This window comes from Chelon labrosus (genome assembly GCF_963514085.1).
Source record: "Chelon labrosus genome assembly, chromosome: 1".
NCBI lineage: Eukaryota > Metazoa > Chordata > Actinopteri > Mugiliformes > Mugilidae > Chelon > Chelon labrosus.
The window spans coordinates 36,845,847-36,866,734 of record NC_140337.1 but is presented as its reverse complement, the minus strand read 5'-3'; the positions used below and the strand labels follow the sequence as shown (position 1 = coordinate 36,866,734).

The window sequence follows — 20,888 nt, the reverse complement described above, 5'->3', positions numbered from 1 at the left end:
CCACTTTGACAATTAGGAGACGAGAGCTAGTCCCTGTGTAAATTACAAACTTGCTCCCATTAGAGATGTTTGGGACAAATGGGAAGAACACTTGCCATACATGTGCAAATCTGGGTCTATGTTGCATTTGCAATTTTGAGCAAAATAAAGTTTGGTTTTGTTAAACAGACTTTTTTTTAGTAAAGTAAAAAAAAAAACTCAACATGTAATTTATTTTTGGTGGTATGTTCTAATATTGGCTGACTGGCCGTAGGTGTGAGTGTCTCTCTGTGTTAGCCCTGTGATAGACTGGAGACCTGTCCAGGGTGGACCCCCCCTCTAGACCAATGACAGCTGGGATAGACTGGAGACCTGTCCAGGGTGGACCCCCCCTCTAGACCAATGACAGCTGGGATAGACTGGAGACCTGTCCAGGGTGGACCCCCCTCTAGACCAATGACAGCTGAGATAGACTGGAGACCTGTCCAGGGTGGAACCCCTTCTAGACCAATGACAGCTGGGATAGACTGGAGACCTGTCCAGGGTGGACCCCCCCTCTAGACCAATGACAGCTGGGATAGACTGGAGACCTGTCCAGGGTGGACCCCCCCCTCTAGACCAACGACAGCTGGGATAGACTGGAGACCTGTCCAGGGTGGACCCCCCCTCTAGACCAATGACAGCTGGGATAGGCTCCAGACCCCCGTGATCCGTCACAGGACAAGTGGTTACAGAAGATGAATGAATGAATGTTTCTGGTGTGCAATGATGTAGAGTAGAAGAATGAAGTTTATCATGGTAAGAAGATACAGTCATTAATGATCTATTGGTTTACTGACTGTCACAGTTCAGTCACAAGACTCTCAGGGGCCGTCCACACGGAAACGCAAAAACGCAGAAACGCACAAGTTTTTCATCGTTTTGGCCGATTGTCCACACGTATCCTGTAAACGCATAGCCCTAAAACGCACTTTTCTGAAAACGGGTCCCAGGGTGGAGAAATTCGTAAACGCACCTCTTGCGTTTTCGTGTGGACACCAAAAACGGAGAAAACGATGATGTCATCGCCACACACTTCAAGCATTCCACCGCTTATATCCCACGAGACGTCTCAAAACAACATCAACAACAATGGCGGACTACATGCTCGTGTTCCTGCTGGAGAAGATATTGGGCCTATTAGGGTTACCAGGGCAAAATATCATTTCTCCTTGAGTTTAGTTTCTTCTAAAGCCGATTTGTAAACAGCGCTCAAGCTTTATGCGCATGCTCCGCCTCTTCCTCTCCGTTTTTGGTGAATTTCTGAAACGGAAACAGCGCCACCTATAGGCCTGGAATATGAAGTAGCATTTTCGGTCGTGCTGAAATGGATCTGTGTGGACGCGGATATTTCTTGAAACGATGCCGGAGAGGGAAAAGATCGTTTTCGTACGTGTGGACAAGGCCTCAGTATTTTTCCATTGACCCTGGATCTGCCCCACTCAGCCTGCCAGCCACGCCCACCTGGTCAGTCTACTCTACTCACCTGTGCACACAGCTGTCTCTCATCTCATGCAATCAGCCCAGCATATAGGCACCAGCTCCACACTCACTCCTTTGCCAGATTGTTATTTGCCATGCAAGACTTTCCAGCGTTCTCCTGTCTGACTTCCTGGCACCAACCTTGCCCGTCCCTGATTCTTCTGCTTCGTCTGCCTCCTGGCAATCGTCTCAGCCTTCTGTCTCTGACCAAGATTTTGGCCTCCGCTCTCCGGATCCCTGTTTGCTTGATTCTGACTGATTGCCTGGTTACATTGTTCCTGCTGCCTGCTCCTCATTGGATTATCTGCCTGTGATATCATCTCTCTGGTACTGAACCCCTGCCTGCCTTGACCAAGCCGCCTGCTATTGTGTTTGTTGTACTGTTTGCCAGAGCTTCAGTAAACCAGGCTGCTGCTGCTCACACCAGATGGGCTGCAGAGGCCAATGCTAATGCCTTTGCAGCCCTTTCCGCCCAGTTACAAAAACTGATTTCCACTCATGCTCCTTCAGCTCCAGTTCCCGCACCGGAACCTCCTGCTCCAGCTCTGCCACAGCCCAGGATGATTTCCGAGCCACGAGTGGGAATACCTGAGAGATATGATGGGAGTCCTGAGCTCTGCAGTCCATTCCTGTCCTCCTGCTCCTTACTCTTCAGCCTACAGCCAAACACGTTCGCCACCGAGGAAGCCAGGGTGGCGTATATTATTAGCAACCTGACCGGCAGAGCCCTCCTCTGGGGAACAGCAGAGTGTGAGAGGTGGACTCCCGCCTGCACATCATTTCAGGCCTTCTCTGAGGAGCTACGCAAGGTCTTCGGGTTGGGAGCTCTCGGTTCCGAGGCCGCTTGTGATCTGCTCTCCCTGCGCCAAGGAAACCAGTCTGTGGCCGACTTCTGTGGTTTCCTATCCTCTACCTTCCACACTTGATAGACTTATTGAGCTCACCACCCGGCTGGACCTCCGCCTGGAGAAGGGAGAGGAAACAGAACATCCCTGGTCGTCTCGACTCAGCCTGCTGGCCAGATCCCTCAACTGCTTCCGGCTCCTCTTTTCCTGTTACGGACAATTGTATTGAGCCCGAGCCCATGCAGTTGGGTCGCACCAAGCTTTCATCTGAAGAGCGAGAGTGCCGCTGCAAGGGGAGTCTTTGTATGTACTGTGGTCAGGCTGGACATTTTGTCGCACACACCCTGCCACTTTCATAGACTCGGGTGCAGATGCCAACATTATGGCTGAGAGCTTGGCCATGCAACTGGGAATAGAGAGGACTCTGCTTGATTCCTCAATACCTGCCAAAGCCCTTGATGGCCATCTTCTGGGGCATCTTCCGACATTCCTCTGATCCTGGGCTACCCTTGGCTCCGTTGACACAGCCCCCACATTGACTGGGCCTCAGGTGCCATCCTCGTTTGGAGCAACTCCTGTCACTAGGTCTGCCTTAAAGAAGCCTCCATACCCCAGCAGTCTATGCACCCCAGTTCTTGTCCTGACTTGTCCAGAGTCCCTGCCGAGTACCATGACTTCCAGGAGGTCTTCAGTTAGGCTAAGGCAACTTCATTACCTCATCACCCATATGACTGCTCCATAGACCTGATGTCTAGCACTTCACCTCCCAAGGGCCGTCTGTACTCCCTGTCTGGTCCTGAAAGGGAGGCAATGGAAACTTATATAAATGACTCTCTGGCTGCCGGTATTATCCGTCCTTCATTGTCTCCTGCTGGGGCAAGATTCTTTGTGGAGAAGAAAGACAAGACTCTGCGCCCCTGCATTGATTACAGGGGACTCAATGAGATCACCATAAAGATCCGGTACCCTCTTCCCCTCATCTCCTCAGCCTTCTAATTACTTCAAGGGGCCATGATCTTCACTAAGCTTGACCTCCGTAATGCCTACCACCTTGTCTGCATCAGAGAGGGGGATGAATGCAAAACTGCTTTCAACACACCCACCAGACATTATGAATATTTGGTGATGCCATTCGACCTTACCAGTGCCCCGGCAGTCTTCCAGGCCTTGGTCAACGACATCCTCAGGGACATAATAAACAAGTATGTTTTTGTCTATTTAGACGACATCCTCATTTTCTCCAAGTCCCTCAAAGAACATATTCACCATGTCCAGACTGTCCTCCAACGCCTGCTGGAGAACTCCCTTTTTGTCAAAAGTGTGAGTTCCACACACAGTCCGTGTCATTCCTGGATTACATTGTGGCCCAGGGTCGCCTGGAGATGGATCCTGCCAAGGTGGCCGCAGAGCAGAATGGCTGGAGGGCTCATGTCCTCCCGGTAGAGGTGGGCGCCCCTTAGGAAAAAGTAGTATACTTGAAGTTTATTTTATTAAGTATACTTGAGTATAAGTATAGTAAGTATACTACAGACCATGTAGTTGTAGTGTATCAGAAAGTATACTAATTTAATACTTCTTTCGGCTAAATTGGAACGTTTTAAGTATATAAAAGTATACTTTAAGTTTACTTATAAAAGTATACTTTAAGTATACTTTTATAAACTAAAATGTAGACTAGAAGTATACTACCAGTACACTAGCAGTATATAGATGAGTGTACTTATGGTATACTACAAAGAATACTAATTTAATACTTCGTCTGGCTAAATTGGAACGTTTAAAGTATACTTGAAGTATACTTTTATAAACTAAAACGTAGACTAGAAGTATATACCTAGTACATTAGTAGTATATTGAAGAGTGTACTTGTGGTATACTTAAAGTATACTTTTATAAACTAAAATGTGGATTAGAAGTATATACCTAGTACACTAGTAGTATATAGATGAGTGTACTTGTTGTGTACTTGAAAGTGTACTTTTGTAAACTTAAAATGACCTTAAAAAGTATAAAGTATACTTTTATAAACTTAAAAATGTTCCAATTTAGTCCGAAGTATTAAATTAGTATACTTTCTAGTACACTACAAGTACATGGTCTGTAGTATACTTTCTATACGTATACTTATACTCAAGCATACTTAATAAAATGAACTTCAAGTATACTAGTTTTTGCTAAGGGTAAGTATGAACTTAGAATTACTGAAACTGAAAAACACAATTTTTTGGTATTTTACTAGTTTACCTGTCATTATACTACAAGTATACTTGTAAGTTTGCTTAGCATATCACTTGTAGCATACTATTTATATACTTGAAATATACTTCTTCTAGTATTCTTAAAGTTAACCCATACTGTGTGTGCACTAGACTGCATTGTATTTACAAAATCACAAGACAGAATGTTGAGAACAAGTTTGATATATTTATAGAACATTTTATAACATACAGTGTATTTACAAATACCTGCTTAAAGATGTGCATTTCAGAAACAAAGAGCTTCTATGAAATCAAGTCCTTCTTTGCTGAAAAATTAAAAATGTAAACAAAACAGTGTCTGCAACTGAGAACTGAAGTCCTTCCTTGTCAAAAGAAAAAGGTAAAAGAAAAGTGCACGTCTTTGGAACCAAACATAATAAATACCTTGACAGAAACAAAAACGTTACTTTTATGACTTATTTTCAGCTACTTGCTTGGCATAGCTTATATTGTTGCATTTCTTTCTTCTGATTGGTCTCACATCTTGCATGGTGGTGTCAGGGAACTTGGCCTGGACATGGACTGTGAGGGAAAAAACACAAAACATTACTTCAGTGTTATTTTTATTCACCATCCACAATGAACACAATTGTTAAAGAGGCATGAAGGATGGTTTATCAGGTACATTTCTGAACTTAAATGCAATCAGGAAAAAAAAACTCTATAGAGGGAATGCATATATATATATATATATATATATATATATATATGCGCATTCCCTATGCATACATTAATTGCAAGAACTTATTTGTGAATTTTTACACTAAGAAAGAGTTGAACATTTTCCCTGTATACCCACTCTACCTCACCACTACCAGCAGTAGCCACTGGTAAAAAGTCGCTGTTGTTTGTGTACTTTTGATTTAAGGTCTGCTATGATAGCAGACCTTGCAGCTTCAGTATACTTCTCGTATTTATCTTTGTGCAACGTGTTGTAGCGGCGACTTAAATTGAAATCTTTCAAGGCAGATTAACGTCTCTAAGCAGACTAAGTACATAGGTTTGCTTTTAAATTCTGTGAACAGATAATCTTCTTCCCATTTCACCTGAAACACACACACTATTTTCTCGATCAAGTTTTCTCTCTCCTCCGCTCTTAGCCACGGCTCAACGTCTCTTCTTCACTGGTAGAGAAATCCCGGTGGAAGCGTGTATGAGGCGGCGTCTGCATTAGAGGCCATCTAGTGGCTAACTGTGTCATTACAACTGATTCAGTGCCGCAGAGGACACATTTTTATAATTATCAAAAATTAATCTAAAGGCCACTTCGAGTGAGGTCGCGGGCCGTGTGTGTCCCCGGGCCGCCAGTTGCTCATCCCTGATCTAGACTGAATGACAGAGTGGTAACTGATGGAAAACAATGGGCAGCATGCCGGCGGTGACGTCACGTGCAAACAGCTGGGCTATGACAAAGTGACAGATTAAATCAATGCTATCAAGGTAACTGGGAAGAAATATAATGCAACAACTTACCACCAAACATTAAAACCTTTGCTGGGAAAAAGGCTGGACCGTCTGACTTTTCTCTGCCTTTAATGTCCCACTTCACCTCCATGTCGTTTTCTCCTTCTTTCCTTGTTGAGAACGGGACCGTTGGTTTTTCTTTGGAGAACAAGATCGTTACCTGCAGCGGTGGACGCCAGTTTCAAACTAGGCTCCCATTGGCTGCCAGGTAGGGAGGCGGGAACATGGACCGGAAGTGCAAAGCGCGACCCTGTGACAGAGAGCTGGAGAAGCTTCTGAATTAGCTCATTAGAACATCGCGAAACGTCGTAGACCTTATAAAAGACATTTGGAGGATTACACAGCAGAGATTCCAAGGACTACCAAGTACAGATGGGAAGTAAAAGTAAGTAACAGATAATGATCATGATGTCTAAGATCAGCAGCTAGCTTGCTGCTTACAGTGCAGCAGAGCTTTATGTTCTACAGAGTTGGTAGAATATTCCATTCCATTACTTTCCACACATTATCATGTGACTAATTTTATATTAAATGACCGTTTCGAGTTGCATATTTATGTTGAACTGGTTTGATATGTAAGAAAAATCATCATCAGTTGAAAAGGTCAGACTGAAATGTAATGTTTTATTTTAGTTTATTTGGGGACTATATAAATTACTAGTTGCATTAATTTGTAATACATTTAGTTGAGCAACATTGATTGAATTCATCAATTTGCATCCTAGTTTTGAATACATATATTGTTTCCCACAGAGAAATTAGAGATGATTCAACAGTAGGAGCTCCTCCACACTTAAGCTTTTGGATACTGCCTTTCAACAGGTAAATACACAATGACACAGTTTGTCCAAGTTATTACACACATCCAATCTTGAAATATGTCAGGACATATTCTGTTGCCAGGATACATTGCCCCATGTATCTTGGTAACTTTTTTATCCTGCTTGATTGAATTTTAAGAATCTGATTTATATAATACTCATCAGAGGGCTTCCAGTGACACCCTCAAAAAGTGTCAACAGTGCACACATGTAGTTTACTGTACATGTAGTTAGAGGTTTGCTGTAATAGTTGAGTGCATTCATACCATCTAACAGACAATTTATCTTAATTGTGGTACATTTTGACCTATCCTCTAGTCCAACCCAAGTGTAGACGAATGACAACATTGTCAGCACAAGGCAAAAGCTACAGCAAACCACCTGCACAATTTCAGTCATCGTTTTATTAACTACATTTTTCATTCTCTTTCCTTGGTTCACATGTAGAATGATAATAACGATAACCTAATCAACACAGAAGAACACTGGAGTAACACTTCCAGCAGTGAAGAAGATGATGATGAAGTCAACACTGGGAACCCTACCACAAGCAAACTGGATGTGGACATTTCAGACTAAAGAAGAGATACAACAGTGCTGTATGCTTGAAAGATATCATGAATCAGACAGGCCTGTATGTAAAGATTCACAGTACAAAGTACTTTATATATGAGAATAAAACAAAACAAAACTGTTAATGCTGTGTGGCCTGACATGATTAACACTAAATGTGTTCTTGTTGAAATAGATGATGCTGTGTACATAACACCATTGTCAAACTCTTATGAAAGGGACTAGAACTTGATCAATAAAGTCAAGTCAATGTTTCTGTTGTTGTGTATGTTTTTAAGGTATATAAAGATAATGCTAGTGAACACACATACCATTTACTGTAAACTTTTAAAGTTCAGAACTATATGATCTTGAACATGTAAGTTTCTAACAGGGGTAATACCTCAAAACAAATTATGTAGTGAAAAAACATTTTTATTCTGCTAAATTAAATATATGCACAAGTCAATGACTTGATCTTATTCTGTACTTGGACTAAGATATACTAAGTAGTAGTAGTATACCAAAGTACAAGTATAAGCTTTAGTCTTAAAGTATAAGTGTAAGTCTTAGTATATTTTTATTTAGTCTTAGACTTTTCTTTATACTTTTCAGTATAAGCTAAGTATACTTCACTATACTATTCTTAAGTATATGAAATATAGTATATGAAAAGTAAACTACTAGTATACAGTACTACCTCAATTTTAGTATGAAATAAGTATACTTGTAGTACACTTGAATAAACTTCTTTTTGCGAAGGGACGATATACTAAGTATTAGTACTTTGTGGCAGAAAGAAGTAAAAAGTATACCAAAGTACAAGTATAAGCTTTAGTCTTAAAGTATAAGTGTAAGTCTTAGTATATATATACTTAGTCTTGGACTTTTCTTTATACTTTTCAGTATAAGCCAAGTATACTTCTCTATACTATTCTTAAGTATATGAAATATAGTATATAAAAAGTAAACTTCAAGTATACTACCTCAATTTTAGTATAAAATAAGTATACTTGTAGTACACTTGAATAAACTTCTTTTTGCTAAGGGCGGCCGTGGATTTGTGGCAAAGTCGGTGATTGAGCTTACTATGGAAGTGTCATGAAGCATTTATACTCCTCCCAAGGAAACACCTCCCTCTACTGGTCAACAGCTAAAATGCAGAGAAGAATGGTATTAGGTTCTAAAATTAACATTTCTGGTTAGTCATCAAACTGAGTTTTGATGAGTAAATTCTAATGGTTCCCATTAAAGTTAAGTTTTCATTGAAGTGAGGCCTCATTTTTCAGCTTTTTCTACTGTGAATGAATTGTGAAATGTCTGATACGAGGTACAGAGGGTAGTTTAAATGTGATGTGAACACCTTTAGTTCAACTTTTAATTCTAATATGTTAAAACTATGGTTATAAGTACATTTAAGTGCAAATCATTTTATTCCTTAAATTGTCTTATTGTTTATTTGTATAACACATTTCAACAACAGTGTGATTTTAAGTATGTAAGAATTAACTCCTCTGGTACATGTCTGTAATTACAGTTCTAAATACTTTTATCACTTTCATCATCACATGATGAAAAAAGCAAATTATCAAGTCTTCCTCACACAGACGGAAAAAGCAGAGGCTGACACATGAGGAAGAGGGCGGGCTTTACTTGTTGTCACTGAGAAAAGATGAAAAAAGGTCAGACGAGTGAGAAGGACAATGAAGGAAACGTCTCTACAGCGTCTGCTCTGTAAGTCCACAATCTTTGACTGTTGATAACTGATGAAGGAGACATGAAAACTAGTCAGGATCAAGTCAGCATGAGGACGAGCTGCAGGTCTAAAGAGGAACTGGAATCATTTAAAGAGGAAACTGGTCAGAAAGGAACAGGTCAGCTTCAGTCAGTGATTCTATCAGTGGAACTGTCAAGTCAACACACACCTGTCTTTATGCTCTGAGCTACAAGTGGTGTGTTTGTTGAATATTCCTGCAGCACAGTCACTGTTCATAGTCAGGAGAACCATGAGGAAGCTTCAACTTCTGCTTTTAGATTCAAACTAGAGCGTTAAACTTCAAGACACAACATCAGAACAGAGTCAGTTCACTTCCATCAGAGTTCCAGCTGCAGTACTCTACTGATCATTATTATATAGCACTGAGCATAGAACAGCACTGCTGCTGTTAGCGTTCCTCTTCATCTGTACCTTACCCTACGTACTCTACTGTAGTGGATGTCATCACTAATACGTTCCACTGTCTTCTGTGTCTTTGTACCATCTGCATATGTTGAACTTTATTTAGACTCAGTTCTGTGATGTTCTGTCCTGGTAGAGTGTAGATTTATATTTCTGTAGCACCACGGTCCTGGTTTTATTTCAACTCAATCAACATTTAACAGATGAAGACTTTCAGAATCCCAGCAGTTGACATAAAGTCTGTCTGGAGTTGGTGTTGAATGATTCTTTAACATCACTGAGTCCTCAGCAGTGGATCCACCAGAGATCTTAGAGGAACCAGAGATGAATGAAACTCTTCTTGATGATTTAATTGAACTCAAACTAACCTGAGTGTCATTTCTCTTTAGTTCTGAGCTCTCTGCTGTTCAGCACAACAAACCAAGGTTAGTCAACGTCTTCATTCACTTTAAACCTGTTCAATCCTCATCATTATTACTCAGTAGAGTCAAAGCTTTCAGTCAACATCTCTCAGAGAAAAGACATTAAATCAATCATGTTGTTTCATCTGAACCCTCCCAGCTCGTCTGACTGTGAGTCCCAGCAGCTCTCAGGTCTTTGAAGGAGACTCTGTGTCTCTGAGCTGTGAGGAGGACGACAGCTCTGCTGGATGGACTCTGAGGAGAAACACCACCACAGAACAGAGGACTCAGTGTGGAGCTGGGTGGGGAAAACCATCTGGTTCTTCCTGTAACACCAGCTACACCTTCCCATGGGACAGTGGAGTTTACTGGTGTGAGTCCAGAGAGGGAGCAACCAGTAACAGCATCAACCTCACTGTCTCTGGTAAGCTCAGACTGTGGAGTTAGTATTGATGAAGCTGTGTGGAAATGGATGAAATGCTGTAGTTTGTCTCTGTGTTGAGGTGGACCAGTGATCCTGCAGAGTCCTGTCCTCCCTGTGATGGAGGGAGATGACGTCACTCTGCTCTGTAAAACAAACACCACTCCCTCCATCCTCTCAGCTGCTTTCTATAAAGATGGCTCCTTGATCAGGACTGAGTCTACAGGTCACATGACCATCCACCATGTTACCAGGTCTGATGAAGGCCTCTACAAGTGTCACATCATCAGTCATGGAGAGTCTCCATCCAGCTGGATCACTGTCACAGGTGAGGAGGTCAGAGATGATTCTTAAGCAGCTTCCAACATTCACAATGAGACAATCAGTTCATTATTAGCTTTGCTTCATTCTAGAGAAACCCACCACCACACCTCCTCCTACATCCACACCTCCTCCTACATCCACATCTCCTCCTGGTTCCTCTCCTCTCCTCCCTGTGTTGTTGTCTCTTTCTTCTCTCTGTTCTCTGGTTCTTCTGGTTCTTCTGGTTCTCCTGGTGAGACGACGTGTTCATAGGAAACCTGAAGGTGAGACACAGACTTCTGGATTTTAAATGTTTGGGTTTTGTTTAAATTCTATTGTCGTTCATTTTGGTTCATTTCAGCTGTTGGAGGAAACGTCCCAGAAGACATCACGTACAGTGACGTCAAAATATCACGGAACAAGAAACAGCCAATCAGACGGAGCAGAGGTAGAGTTGTTATTATCAATAATATGTTTTCTTTGTCTTTGTGTCTTTGTGAGGACCATTGTCTGTTCTGGGTCAGAGAGAGGGTCAAAGACCAGAGGTACAGCTGCTCTTCTTTCTCTCCACCATGGTTCACTACTACAGCTTTAGTCTCAGATATATGCTAACATCAAAATGCTAACACCAAATGCTAACATGCTGATGATCTTCATCATGTTCACCTTCTTAGTAGCATGCTAACATTTTCTAGCATGAGGCTGATGTTATGTCATGACATTTGAAAGTTGAATCATATTCTTCCGAATGATCCTGAATCTGTTTCTGTTGTGACAATCCATCCAATAGTTACTGAGCTTTCAGTCTGGAGCTGATTCCAGAGAATAAAGAGACAGACTGATGAGAACAGAGATCCTCTGCTAGGAGTTTTCAGCCTCTCAAACTGTCTCTTGATCCAATTATTAATGTAGAACTTTAGAACTCTGCATGTAAAACCACAGCAGCAACTTCCTCCTGCTGACTGCACTGACCTGTAGTCTGATCAGATGGTGTGATACTTCTCAGTATAGTGTGGTCTCCTTTGGCTGCTCTTAGTGTGTACATGTGTGACTTTTGTACCTTGTGGTCAAATGTGTCTGCTTGTAGAAATTGCAGAAACTGTTTGTCTGTTTGTTGTCTCTGTTTCTGAAACATTTCCACCAGAGGTGTCAAGAAGAGGTGTTAAGAGGAGGTGTTAAGAGGAGGTGTTAAGAAGAGGTGTTAAGAAGAGAAAAAAACTGTGAAGAATTAATGTAATCTAATTTTACATAGAAATTATGAAATATTAAGCTACTGCACTAAATATACTAACAGCACTGTAATCATTTGTAGTGTCTGTGGTTTAATGAGGTTCTGAGCTAAAAAAGAAGTGATTAGACACCAAATGGAGGAAGGAGTCTAGACGTCAGTGGTGGAGCAGAGTTAATAGATCTCTGGAAAGATCTCAGATGAATCTGAAGGAAAGAGTTTAGTTCCTGAATCTAACTGGTCTCTGTTTCTAGTCCCAGTAATATTGACCAATCATGTTTGAGCAGGATGGGCGGCACAGTGGTGTGGTGGTTAGCACTGATGCCTCACAGCCAGAAGCAGTTTTAGGCTTGGGCGAACCGGGCAGCCGCCCGGGGCGGCATTTTTTCATGACGCAAGGGGGGCAGAACGAGCACTTGGAAATAAATAAATAAATAAATAAATAAATCTGCATCTGCATCTGCTCCATGGTTTTCTGTTATCCGTCATATCTGTGTGAGGAATTGGCAAATTGGCGCCCCCTGCTGCTGAGAAGGTGCCGTGCACAGAAGCTGTTTCAGAAGATGAATGAATGAATGAAACCCTGTGATCTAACAACAGTGTTTGATTTGTCTGTGTTCAGAGGTTCCACCAGAGCCAGAGGTCATCTACTCTTCACTGAAGTAGTCCACCAGTCCACCCACTGATGTCCAGCTGCTGCTCTGACTGGTCCCCTCAGCCCCTCAGACCACATCTAAGGGTCTCAGTAGGTAGGGTGGTCTTGTCAGGCAGTGTTGGGATCTGAACCTGGTGGTGAGCTATGGAAGCTCACCATGCATAACCAAGTTAACCACATGTCTTGGAAACAAAGGGAAGCACCAGAACTGTAAGTCCCACAATCCTCCAGGTGTGAAAACTGACCAAGCAGTTCACTGGCTGACAGTGGCATGTGACCTCTGAGGTCATCAGGTCATATAAAATGCGCTGTTTTGCCTTTGTTCTCTCTCTTATTCTCTACTCTTCCACCTCTTCAACTCCACACCTCCACGTGGAGACCCCCAGCTGCTCGGCTGCAGCTGGGTGCCAGGCCTGTTCTCCTTACAGCAGCGAAGCGAGATCCTGCTGAGGAATCTACACCAGGTCTTTTAGCCAACAAACAGAAGGTTTGCAGGCTAAACTCCCAAACAACAGGAGCCACACGGCTAGTTAGCACCGAGCTGCTAACAAGCCTCTTCAAAGGACTCAAGGAGCGGCCAGTTTCCCTCCAACGTCTGCCGTCAGGAACACACAGCAAGGACTACAACTTTTTCCAGTTTGGCTTTCCATCAGGAGCCACCAGCCACAGGAGCAACACACCAGAAATTGACTTTCCACCAAATCTGGTAGTATGACCTGGGCCTAGTCAAGCTAAGCTAAACATAGAGTTAGAAATGTTGATTTGATGTGATATTTGTTTTATTGAGTTGTTTAGTATAGTGACTTGATGTTAGTTTAGATTATGCAACACATAGACTCAGGGTCTCTTGCATGCTAAACTAACCATCCTTTCTCTAACCTGGCACCTCTTATCACATTCCACAAAGGCATTCAGCCAGCACACGGCACGAGTGTCCCCACTCAGCAGCCATCTTGTTTCCTTTGTGTTCAAGACCTCAAGGCCCCAGCGGCCATCTTGGCACGCCCACAACCGGCGGCCATCTTGGCACGCCCACAACCGGCGGCCATCTTGGCACGCCCACAACCGGCGGCCATCTTTGCACACCCACAACCAGCGGCCATTTTGACGCACACCCACACACCCACACACACATACACACACACACACACCTGTATAGAGTAGACTGTAGTTAGCTTGTATGTTTGCTTTTATTCTTGTTAATAAATGTCTTTTAAACATACCTGTCTGTTTAATGTTGCACAAGAGTGAATATTGCCAACCTCTACACTGCCAAGAACTCCAAATTCCTTCAACTCTAACTAGTTGTTAACATGGTAATTTTGGTTATAGTTATTAAGTTAATTATTAATCCGAACTCCAAATTGACAATTTAGTATAATTTATGAGACTGATTTAATTAATTGGCTATCTTTTCCCTTCCTAGAAGGGTGGTGCCCTGAGGTGATCTAGTAATTCAGATCCAATTATTTAATAATAAATAATTATTTTTGATAATTATTAATTATTCATGATAGCCAAACACCAATACTGAGTGCCTTAGTACCCAGGCCCAACAGCAGCAAGACACTGAAGCAGAGGTGGGTAGTAACGCGCTACATTTACTCCGTTACATTTACTTGAGTAGCTTTTTGGAAAAAATGTACTTCTATGAGTAGTTTCAAAGCAGCATACTTTTTACTTTTACTTGAGTACATTTGTGAAGAAGGAGCGGTACTTTTACTCCGTTACATTGGGCTGATTCTGCTCGCTACTTTTTTTTTTTTTTTTTTTATCGATCCGTCTGCCGCATGGTCTGTTTTGTTTATATGGGGAGAGCAATGATTTAAGGTCGGGACTTCCCAGAGGCTCTGTGACTATCACATGACTGCATCTCACCAATCAAATGTAGCCACTAGCGACGTCTAACTCCGTTTCACCAATCAGGCAGAGCCGAGCCATCACATGACCGCACACACACTCCCCGCGGCAAACAGGCGGAAAAGAGCACAGAAACAAAACGATGGCGACGGCATGCAATGTATAATGTATTTTATTTTAAAATTTATGTTACTGTGTAAAGATTTAAGTTATTATATTATTTATTTATTATTGTTTATTATAAACTGTTTCAGTTGTCTAAGGGAATTATCCGGCTCTGAAAATTATCATTGCCATAATATATTTTTGTGCATGCATCATGTGCATTATTTGACATTATTTGACCTGATAAATAAAAGAGGTTACTCGACAGTTACTCTGTACTTGAGTAGTTTTTTCACCCATTACTTTTTACTCTTACTCAAGTAACACAGGGTGACAATACTTTTTACTTTTACTTGAGTCATATTATTCTAAAGTAACAGTACTCTTACTTGAGTACAATTTTTGGCTACTCTACCCACCTCTGCACTGAAGTCCAAGTAGCTCCCAGAGTTGAATGTGTGGATAAATGTGACTGTAGCAACAGGTACACAAGTCCTGTGTACTGAACCAGACTCATACATATTAACAGCTTATTATGAACATGTGTTTTACTGCAGTAGTATGTGAATACATACAGGGATCAGCCATAACATTATGACCCATGTCCTAATATTGTGTAGGTGACTCATCAGAGAATGGACATGGGCCTTCTGAGGGGTCATTGAGGGGAGGGGCCTCTGTGGATCATCCCACAGATACTTGATCAGTTTGGGATCTAGTGAATTTGGAGGCCAGGGGGGTATTGCACAAAAGTAGAATTAAGACATCCAGGATAAGTTACTGAGCTGAGCTCAATGAATCCGAAACAAGAGCGTGAAGGCTTAATTGTTTGCACAAAGACCAAGCCAGGATGAACGGACACGGATTCATCAAGCCAGGTGAAACCTATCCTGGATAAGTGCGCGCTCACGGCTTCCTCAAATAGACCCCGCCACCGATCGCAGATTCACTGATTCACCATGGCAAATAGAGCGACGTACTTTTCCCCGTCGGAGGCGCAACTCCTCATGGAGGCCTACGAGGAGGTGAAACATATAATTAAGAAGAAAGGCAACACCGCCACAGTGAAAAAAACAAAGAGAAAACGCGTGGCAAAGTATTGCTGACCGCCTGAATGCGTAAGTAGTGCACAATTACACACTCACCGCTCCGCTGAAACATCACAATTAGCCTACAATCCAAATAGTTTATTCACATCTCCAAAAACGCAGCCATTTTAAAGTATGACCCCTTAATCTGCATTTAACGTGTCAAGTCAGGGGTTCCCTTTATTTGTTGGGATTAAGGGGGTAATTAAGGACGATTTAAGTATATCTTAATCAAGGAATTCCTGAATTAAAATACAATTAAGGGGGGAAATTAAGAGGAAATCGAAAAAGTAAGGGGTAAATTCAGTATTTTCAGATTCTTTTCTCCTTAATCGACATAAATCTATGCACATTTCTACTTAAAAACTACTTAATTATTGAAGGGTTGTAACGTTAAATGTAAGGTCTGAGGTCTATCAGCGCCTATCACAAGGTGAGCCATACAATCCCTATTAATAACCACTTTTTACATCATGGCTGTGTCAAGAATATCACTCTGTTTATGAGGTTGTAATGATGACATTTTGTGTTGACAGGTGAATTCTCTGGTGTGTTGCTGGGAGACAGGGGGTATGGCTGCCAGCCTTTTCTTCTGACCCCGTTCACAGACCCCCAGGGAGCACAGCAGGCCTACAACCATGCCCATGCCAGAACCAGGACCAAAATCGAAATGACCTTTGGCCTCCTGAAGGAACGCTTTCAGTGTCTGCACAAATTAAGGGTCAGCCCTTGGAGGGCATGTGACGTTACTGTGGCTTGTGCTGTCCTCCACAATGTGGCCTGCCTGAGGAAGGAGAGGGCCCCCAGAGTGCCACCAGCCATGAACTGGGACAATCCTGCAATCTTCCCTGATGACGCCGGTGGTCGGCTGGTGAGGGACCAATATGTTAAAATGCGTGCTTCACATTTTTCAGTTCAATATATCCTGCAGTGGCAGAGGAATTTGTGTTTTTCTTTTTATTTACTTGAAATCTTGAAATTGAAAACTTCCGACTTGTGACCGAGGGTTGCCGGTTCGGACCCCGACCAGTAGAAAGCGGCTGAAGTGCCCTTGAGCAAGGCACCTAACCCCTCACTGCTCCCCGAGCGCTGCTGTTGTTGCAGGCAGCTCACTGTGTCGGGATTAGTGTGTGCTTCACCTCACTGTGTGTTCACTGTGCTGAGTGTGTTTCACTAATTCACAGATTGGGATAAATGCAGAGACCAAATTTCCCCTCACGGGATCAAAAGAGTATATATACTTAGCCTATACTTACTTATAAATTGATTTGGCCTCTTATGGTGTTTGTGTTGTATACTGTGTGTGTACAAGCTTGCAGGGAGGCTACTGCATCCATTCTTTTGTCTGTTCATTTCATGTGTATGGATTTGTCCTGCATTTATTTCAGTGTACAGACATGTGGGGTGTATTATACAGACCTCTGAATGTGTATTTCTCCTTGTGTTGTATAATATGCTTTTATTCTGTGCTTTCCATCTTGTAGAGTCACTGTGTGACTTCAATTTTGAAAGGAGCTGATGGTTTACATGTTTTGTTTTTATCCTTATTCAATAAAAGAACATGATGTTACATGTTTGATGTGTGCTTATATTTAAATGGGATGTGTATTTTATACCACGGAGTATTAGGGCCACACTGAGGAAGAAGAAAAAGCCATGAATTTATGACCCTGGTTCTTTCTGTGGAAAAAATGCATATTCTTTTTACAGTCCTGACAATTACGACAATGTGATGCTGTTGTGGCAAAAGATTAAGTATGTCCTTGTTTGTGAAGCCTATATTGAAGTACAATTCTGCGAAATGCTCCACAGCCCTCATTTTAACAACTGTCCCCTAAAACAACGGGTTACAATATTTGACTTTATTGTCAAAGTCTGTTTGTTTTTTTTGCTTGCTCTGTGGCCCTAATAGTCTGTGATTTTACATATAGCCCTATGGGAAACTAAATTATGTAATGATTGCAACATCATCTAAAATCATCATTTATCCAAAATGATTGAAATTAATGATCACAAATGTTTAAATAATAACAGTGGGTGTAATTGTATGTGATAACAATGTGTAGTGGGCAGTGGAATAACTATTGGTTTCCATTTGCGGTGACTGCTGACTGAGATGAGGGATGAGATTAAATAGATCCTGGAACTGAGCCTGGTCTGGAGCAGGCTAGCTCCACAGAATAAATCTCCACGGTAACTTATACCATAACATATCCTACTGCTCCCTATCCCGCTTTTGTGCAACCGGATCACGGATAAATTGAGCCAGGATAACCAACATATCCCGGCTTAATCCCTTATCCTAGTTTTGTGCAATACCCCCCAGGTCAACACCTTGTGCTGTTCTTCATGTTTTTTTTTTAGTTGTTCCTAAAGTGTTTTTGTGTGTGTGTCTGTGTCAGGCTGCATCCTGTTGGGGATGGCTGCTGCCAACAAGGAGTGTCATTGCTATGGGGTGGGGGTGCCTGGTCTGGTCTAGGTGGGTGCTACATGTCTAAGTAACATCCACACCAATGAATGCCAGGTCCAGAAGTTTCCCAGCAGAACATTGAACTGTCTCCTGTCAGTGGTCATAATGTTGTGGCTGGTTGAGGTATGTCATAGTTGTCCACTCTTTCAGTGCTTCATTATCTACTTATTGTCAAAAATAAACGTTGGTCTCATTTGTTGTTTTGTTCTCGTGTGGTTCTGTGGTTTTAACCAAAGTGTCAGATGGAAAATTTGACTTGTTCCATTTTGGTTATGGCTGACTGATACACACTGAGACACACTGACACACACTGATACACACTGATACACACTGACACACACTGATATACACTGAGACACACACTGATTAACACCTCTCTGCAGGGAACAGAAACACAGAAACCACAGCTGCAGACAGAAACAGCTGGAGCATCATTGAGCTGCTGGCCACTCTGCAGAGAAGAGCTTTAGATCTGTGTCCCTGTGAATCTAAATCAATCTTCCTTGTGTATTTCTGCAGCTGTTTGAACAACAGTTGTTCTAAATAAATGTGTTCACTCTGACCTGCTGTAACACTGATCATGTGCTGCAGAGTCTGATCTGTTCTCTGCTTTTGTTTCATTTAGTTTAGCTCCGTCCTCCACAGAGTTCTGATCCTGACATCAACACTGAAGCTAAACAAACTGAAAGCATCAGTTAAGAACACTGAGGACAGTAGTGTGAAGGTCATGTGACTCTGGTCCTGTCTGCTTAGAGACACCTGGACGTTAACGATGTCCTCGTGCTTTGTGTGTGTTAAACTCAGATTAAATGAAAGACCTTCAAACTAGATGCTGACAGTCCTCTTGAAGACTGATCAGACATGATGGACGATGAAGGACCTGTCGTAGTCGTTATTCTACTTTAGGACAGTTAACGTCATTAAATGAAGCAGAGAGACATAGAAACCTGTCCATGGTCCCAGTAAGTGATCCAGGTTTGACTTATGAAGCTTCTCATGTTAAAGCTCCTCCCCCGGTAGACGCCCATAGTGCTGCTGTCACAGGGTGTTTCTGAAGTCATTTCCTGTTTGAAGCCTGTGTCTTTGTCCTCGTGTCTCTTTGTCCTCCTCAGTGTGTACGTGTTGGACGCTCTCTGTTTGCTCCTCCTGCCTCAGTGTCAGAGTGTCCTGTGTTTGACTCGTGTCTCCTCTCTGGACACTGAGACAGTAGAGCTGACAGAGTGAGAAGTGATTTGATCTCTGATGAACTACAAACTCCTGAATGTGAGACTCAGACTGGATTCTGGATCTGCTCTCATGCTCAGACTCTGGCCTCTTTAAACAGTGAACCAGGAAGTGTCCTTTAATCACAGGTGGAGTCTGCTGCCATCTCCTGGTGATCCTGAGTATTACAGCTGAGTGCTGTGTGTAAAGTCAATCAGACACTGACTGCAGCTCCTTCAGTCTGTTACTGGTTCTTTGAGCCGTCAAAGGTTTAAGCTCCAATCAGCTCCTTCTGAACAAACATCAGTAATAAACCTGATCACATGGAGCTTCATTAACTTCACTGTTTAAGGTGAATAATAGATCTGTTAGGAGTGAAATGACCACTTTATTAGACTTAGATCTAGATCTCAGAACTTTATTGATCCTCAGGGTGAATGTTTGGTCACAGAGCCTCAGTTCCACATAAGAAACATTGTAAACCTGAAAACCACCAGTAAAAAGAAGAATAGGTGTAAGACGGTTAGTAAAATAAAATAAAAATGAAATAAATAAAATACAATAGTATTAGCAAAATAATTTGTATATCTACAAATCTCCAAGAAGTATAAACAGACTTAGGTAGACTAGTGAAACAGTCCAAGTCTAATCTTCATTAAGGTTCTGGTGTTCAGCTTTAGTCTCTAATAACTGAGAGAAATGATTATCTGTTAGAAGTGTTCCTGTTATCTGACTCAACGTGTTCAGTTATACAGCAGATGATGAGAAGTAACTGAACAAACACACATTAACTGAAAAAACAAGAGGCAATAAAACAAAAGAACCATTGAAAATGGAATATAAAATCAAAGACCCAGACAGTTGAGCTTATTAAATGGAATGAATGTCTAGTCTGGTGGTTTTAGTCTGGGAGCAAACTTGGTCTAATGTTTATTGGAGACAGGAACGTCAGTGTTTGAAAGGTTTCAGCTGAACAAGGAGAACTGGGACAGAGGTCTGTTAATTATACAAGGACATGTCCCTTTACTGAAGTACTGAGGCTGTTTATAGAGAGAAGAAGAAGGAGAAGAAGAAGAAGATCAGTTCATTCATACATGCAGCATATCAACATGATCCTTCACACTGTTTCTACTGGTTTCTATTAATCACCAGCTCCTTTCAGAGACAGCTCTCTTCCTGTGGTTTGACTTAGTTTCAACACTACACTCGTATGTTCCTCTGTCCTCTATCTTCACATTGTTCAGAATCAGAGACACGTCTCCATCCTTCATCTGTCTGTCCTGTAGATCCACTCGGTTCTTATAAGATGGATGCTGGTTCTCTAACTGATCATTACGATATAAAAGAAGATCTTCTTCTGGCTTTGGATTGATTCTGCTCCAGTCTACAGCTGAGACAGGATAACTGTTGGACATGTAACATGGTAGAGAGACAGTCTGTCCAGGATCAGCTCTGATGATGTCTGTCCTGAAGGAAACAAGACAGAGCAGAGAGGTTAAAGGTCAACATGCAGCAGTCAGTCAGTGGGAGGAGCT

General features: G+C 42.0%; 2 protein-coding genes across 2 annotated transcripts in view; both read left to right on the top strand.

Annotated features, from left to right (window-relative positions):
- LOC311487731 (butyrophilin-like protein 2) overlaps window positions 1-20,888 on the top strand; it is a gene marked incomplete at its 5' end in the record, with an annotated part of 195,517 nt that overhangs the window by 111,753 nt on the left and 62,876 nt on the right. The gene's annotated exons all lie outside the window — the stretch shown is intronic.
- On the top strand, window positions 9,144-19,352 carry LOC311486184 (uncharacterized protein; the record flags this gene model as incomplete). Its single annotated transcript, XM_084541957.1, has 8 exons — window positions 9,144-9,174; window positions 10,009-10,044; window positions 10,181-10,444; window positions 10,524-10,769; window positions 10,855-10,917; window positions 11,106-11,192; window positions 16,217-16,551; window positions 19,263-19,352. 8 exons carry the CDS (start codon window positions 9,144-9,146, stop codon window positions 19,350-19,352), a joined length of 1,152 nt encoding a protein of 383 aa, XP_084398083.1.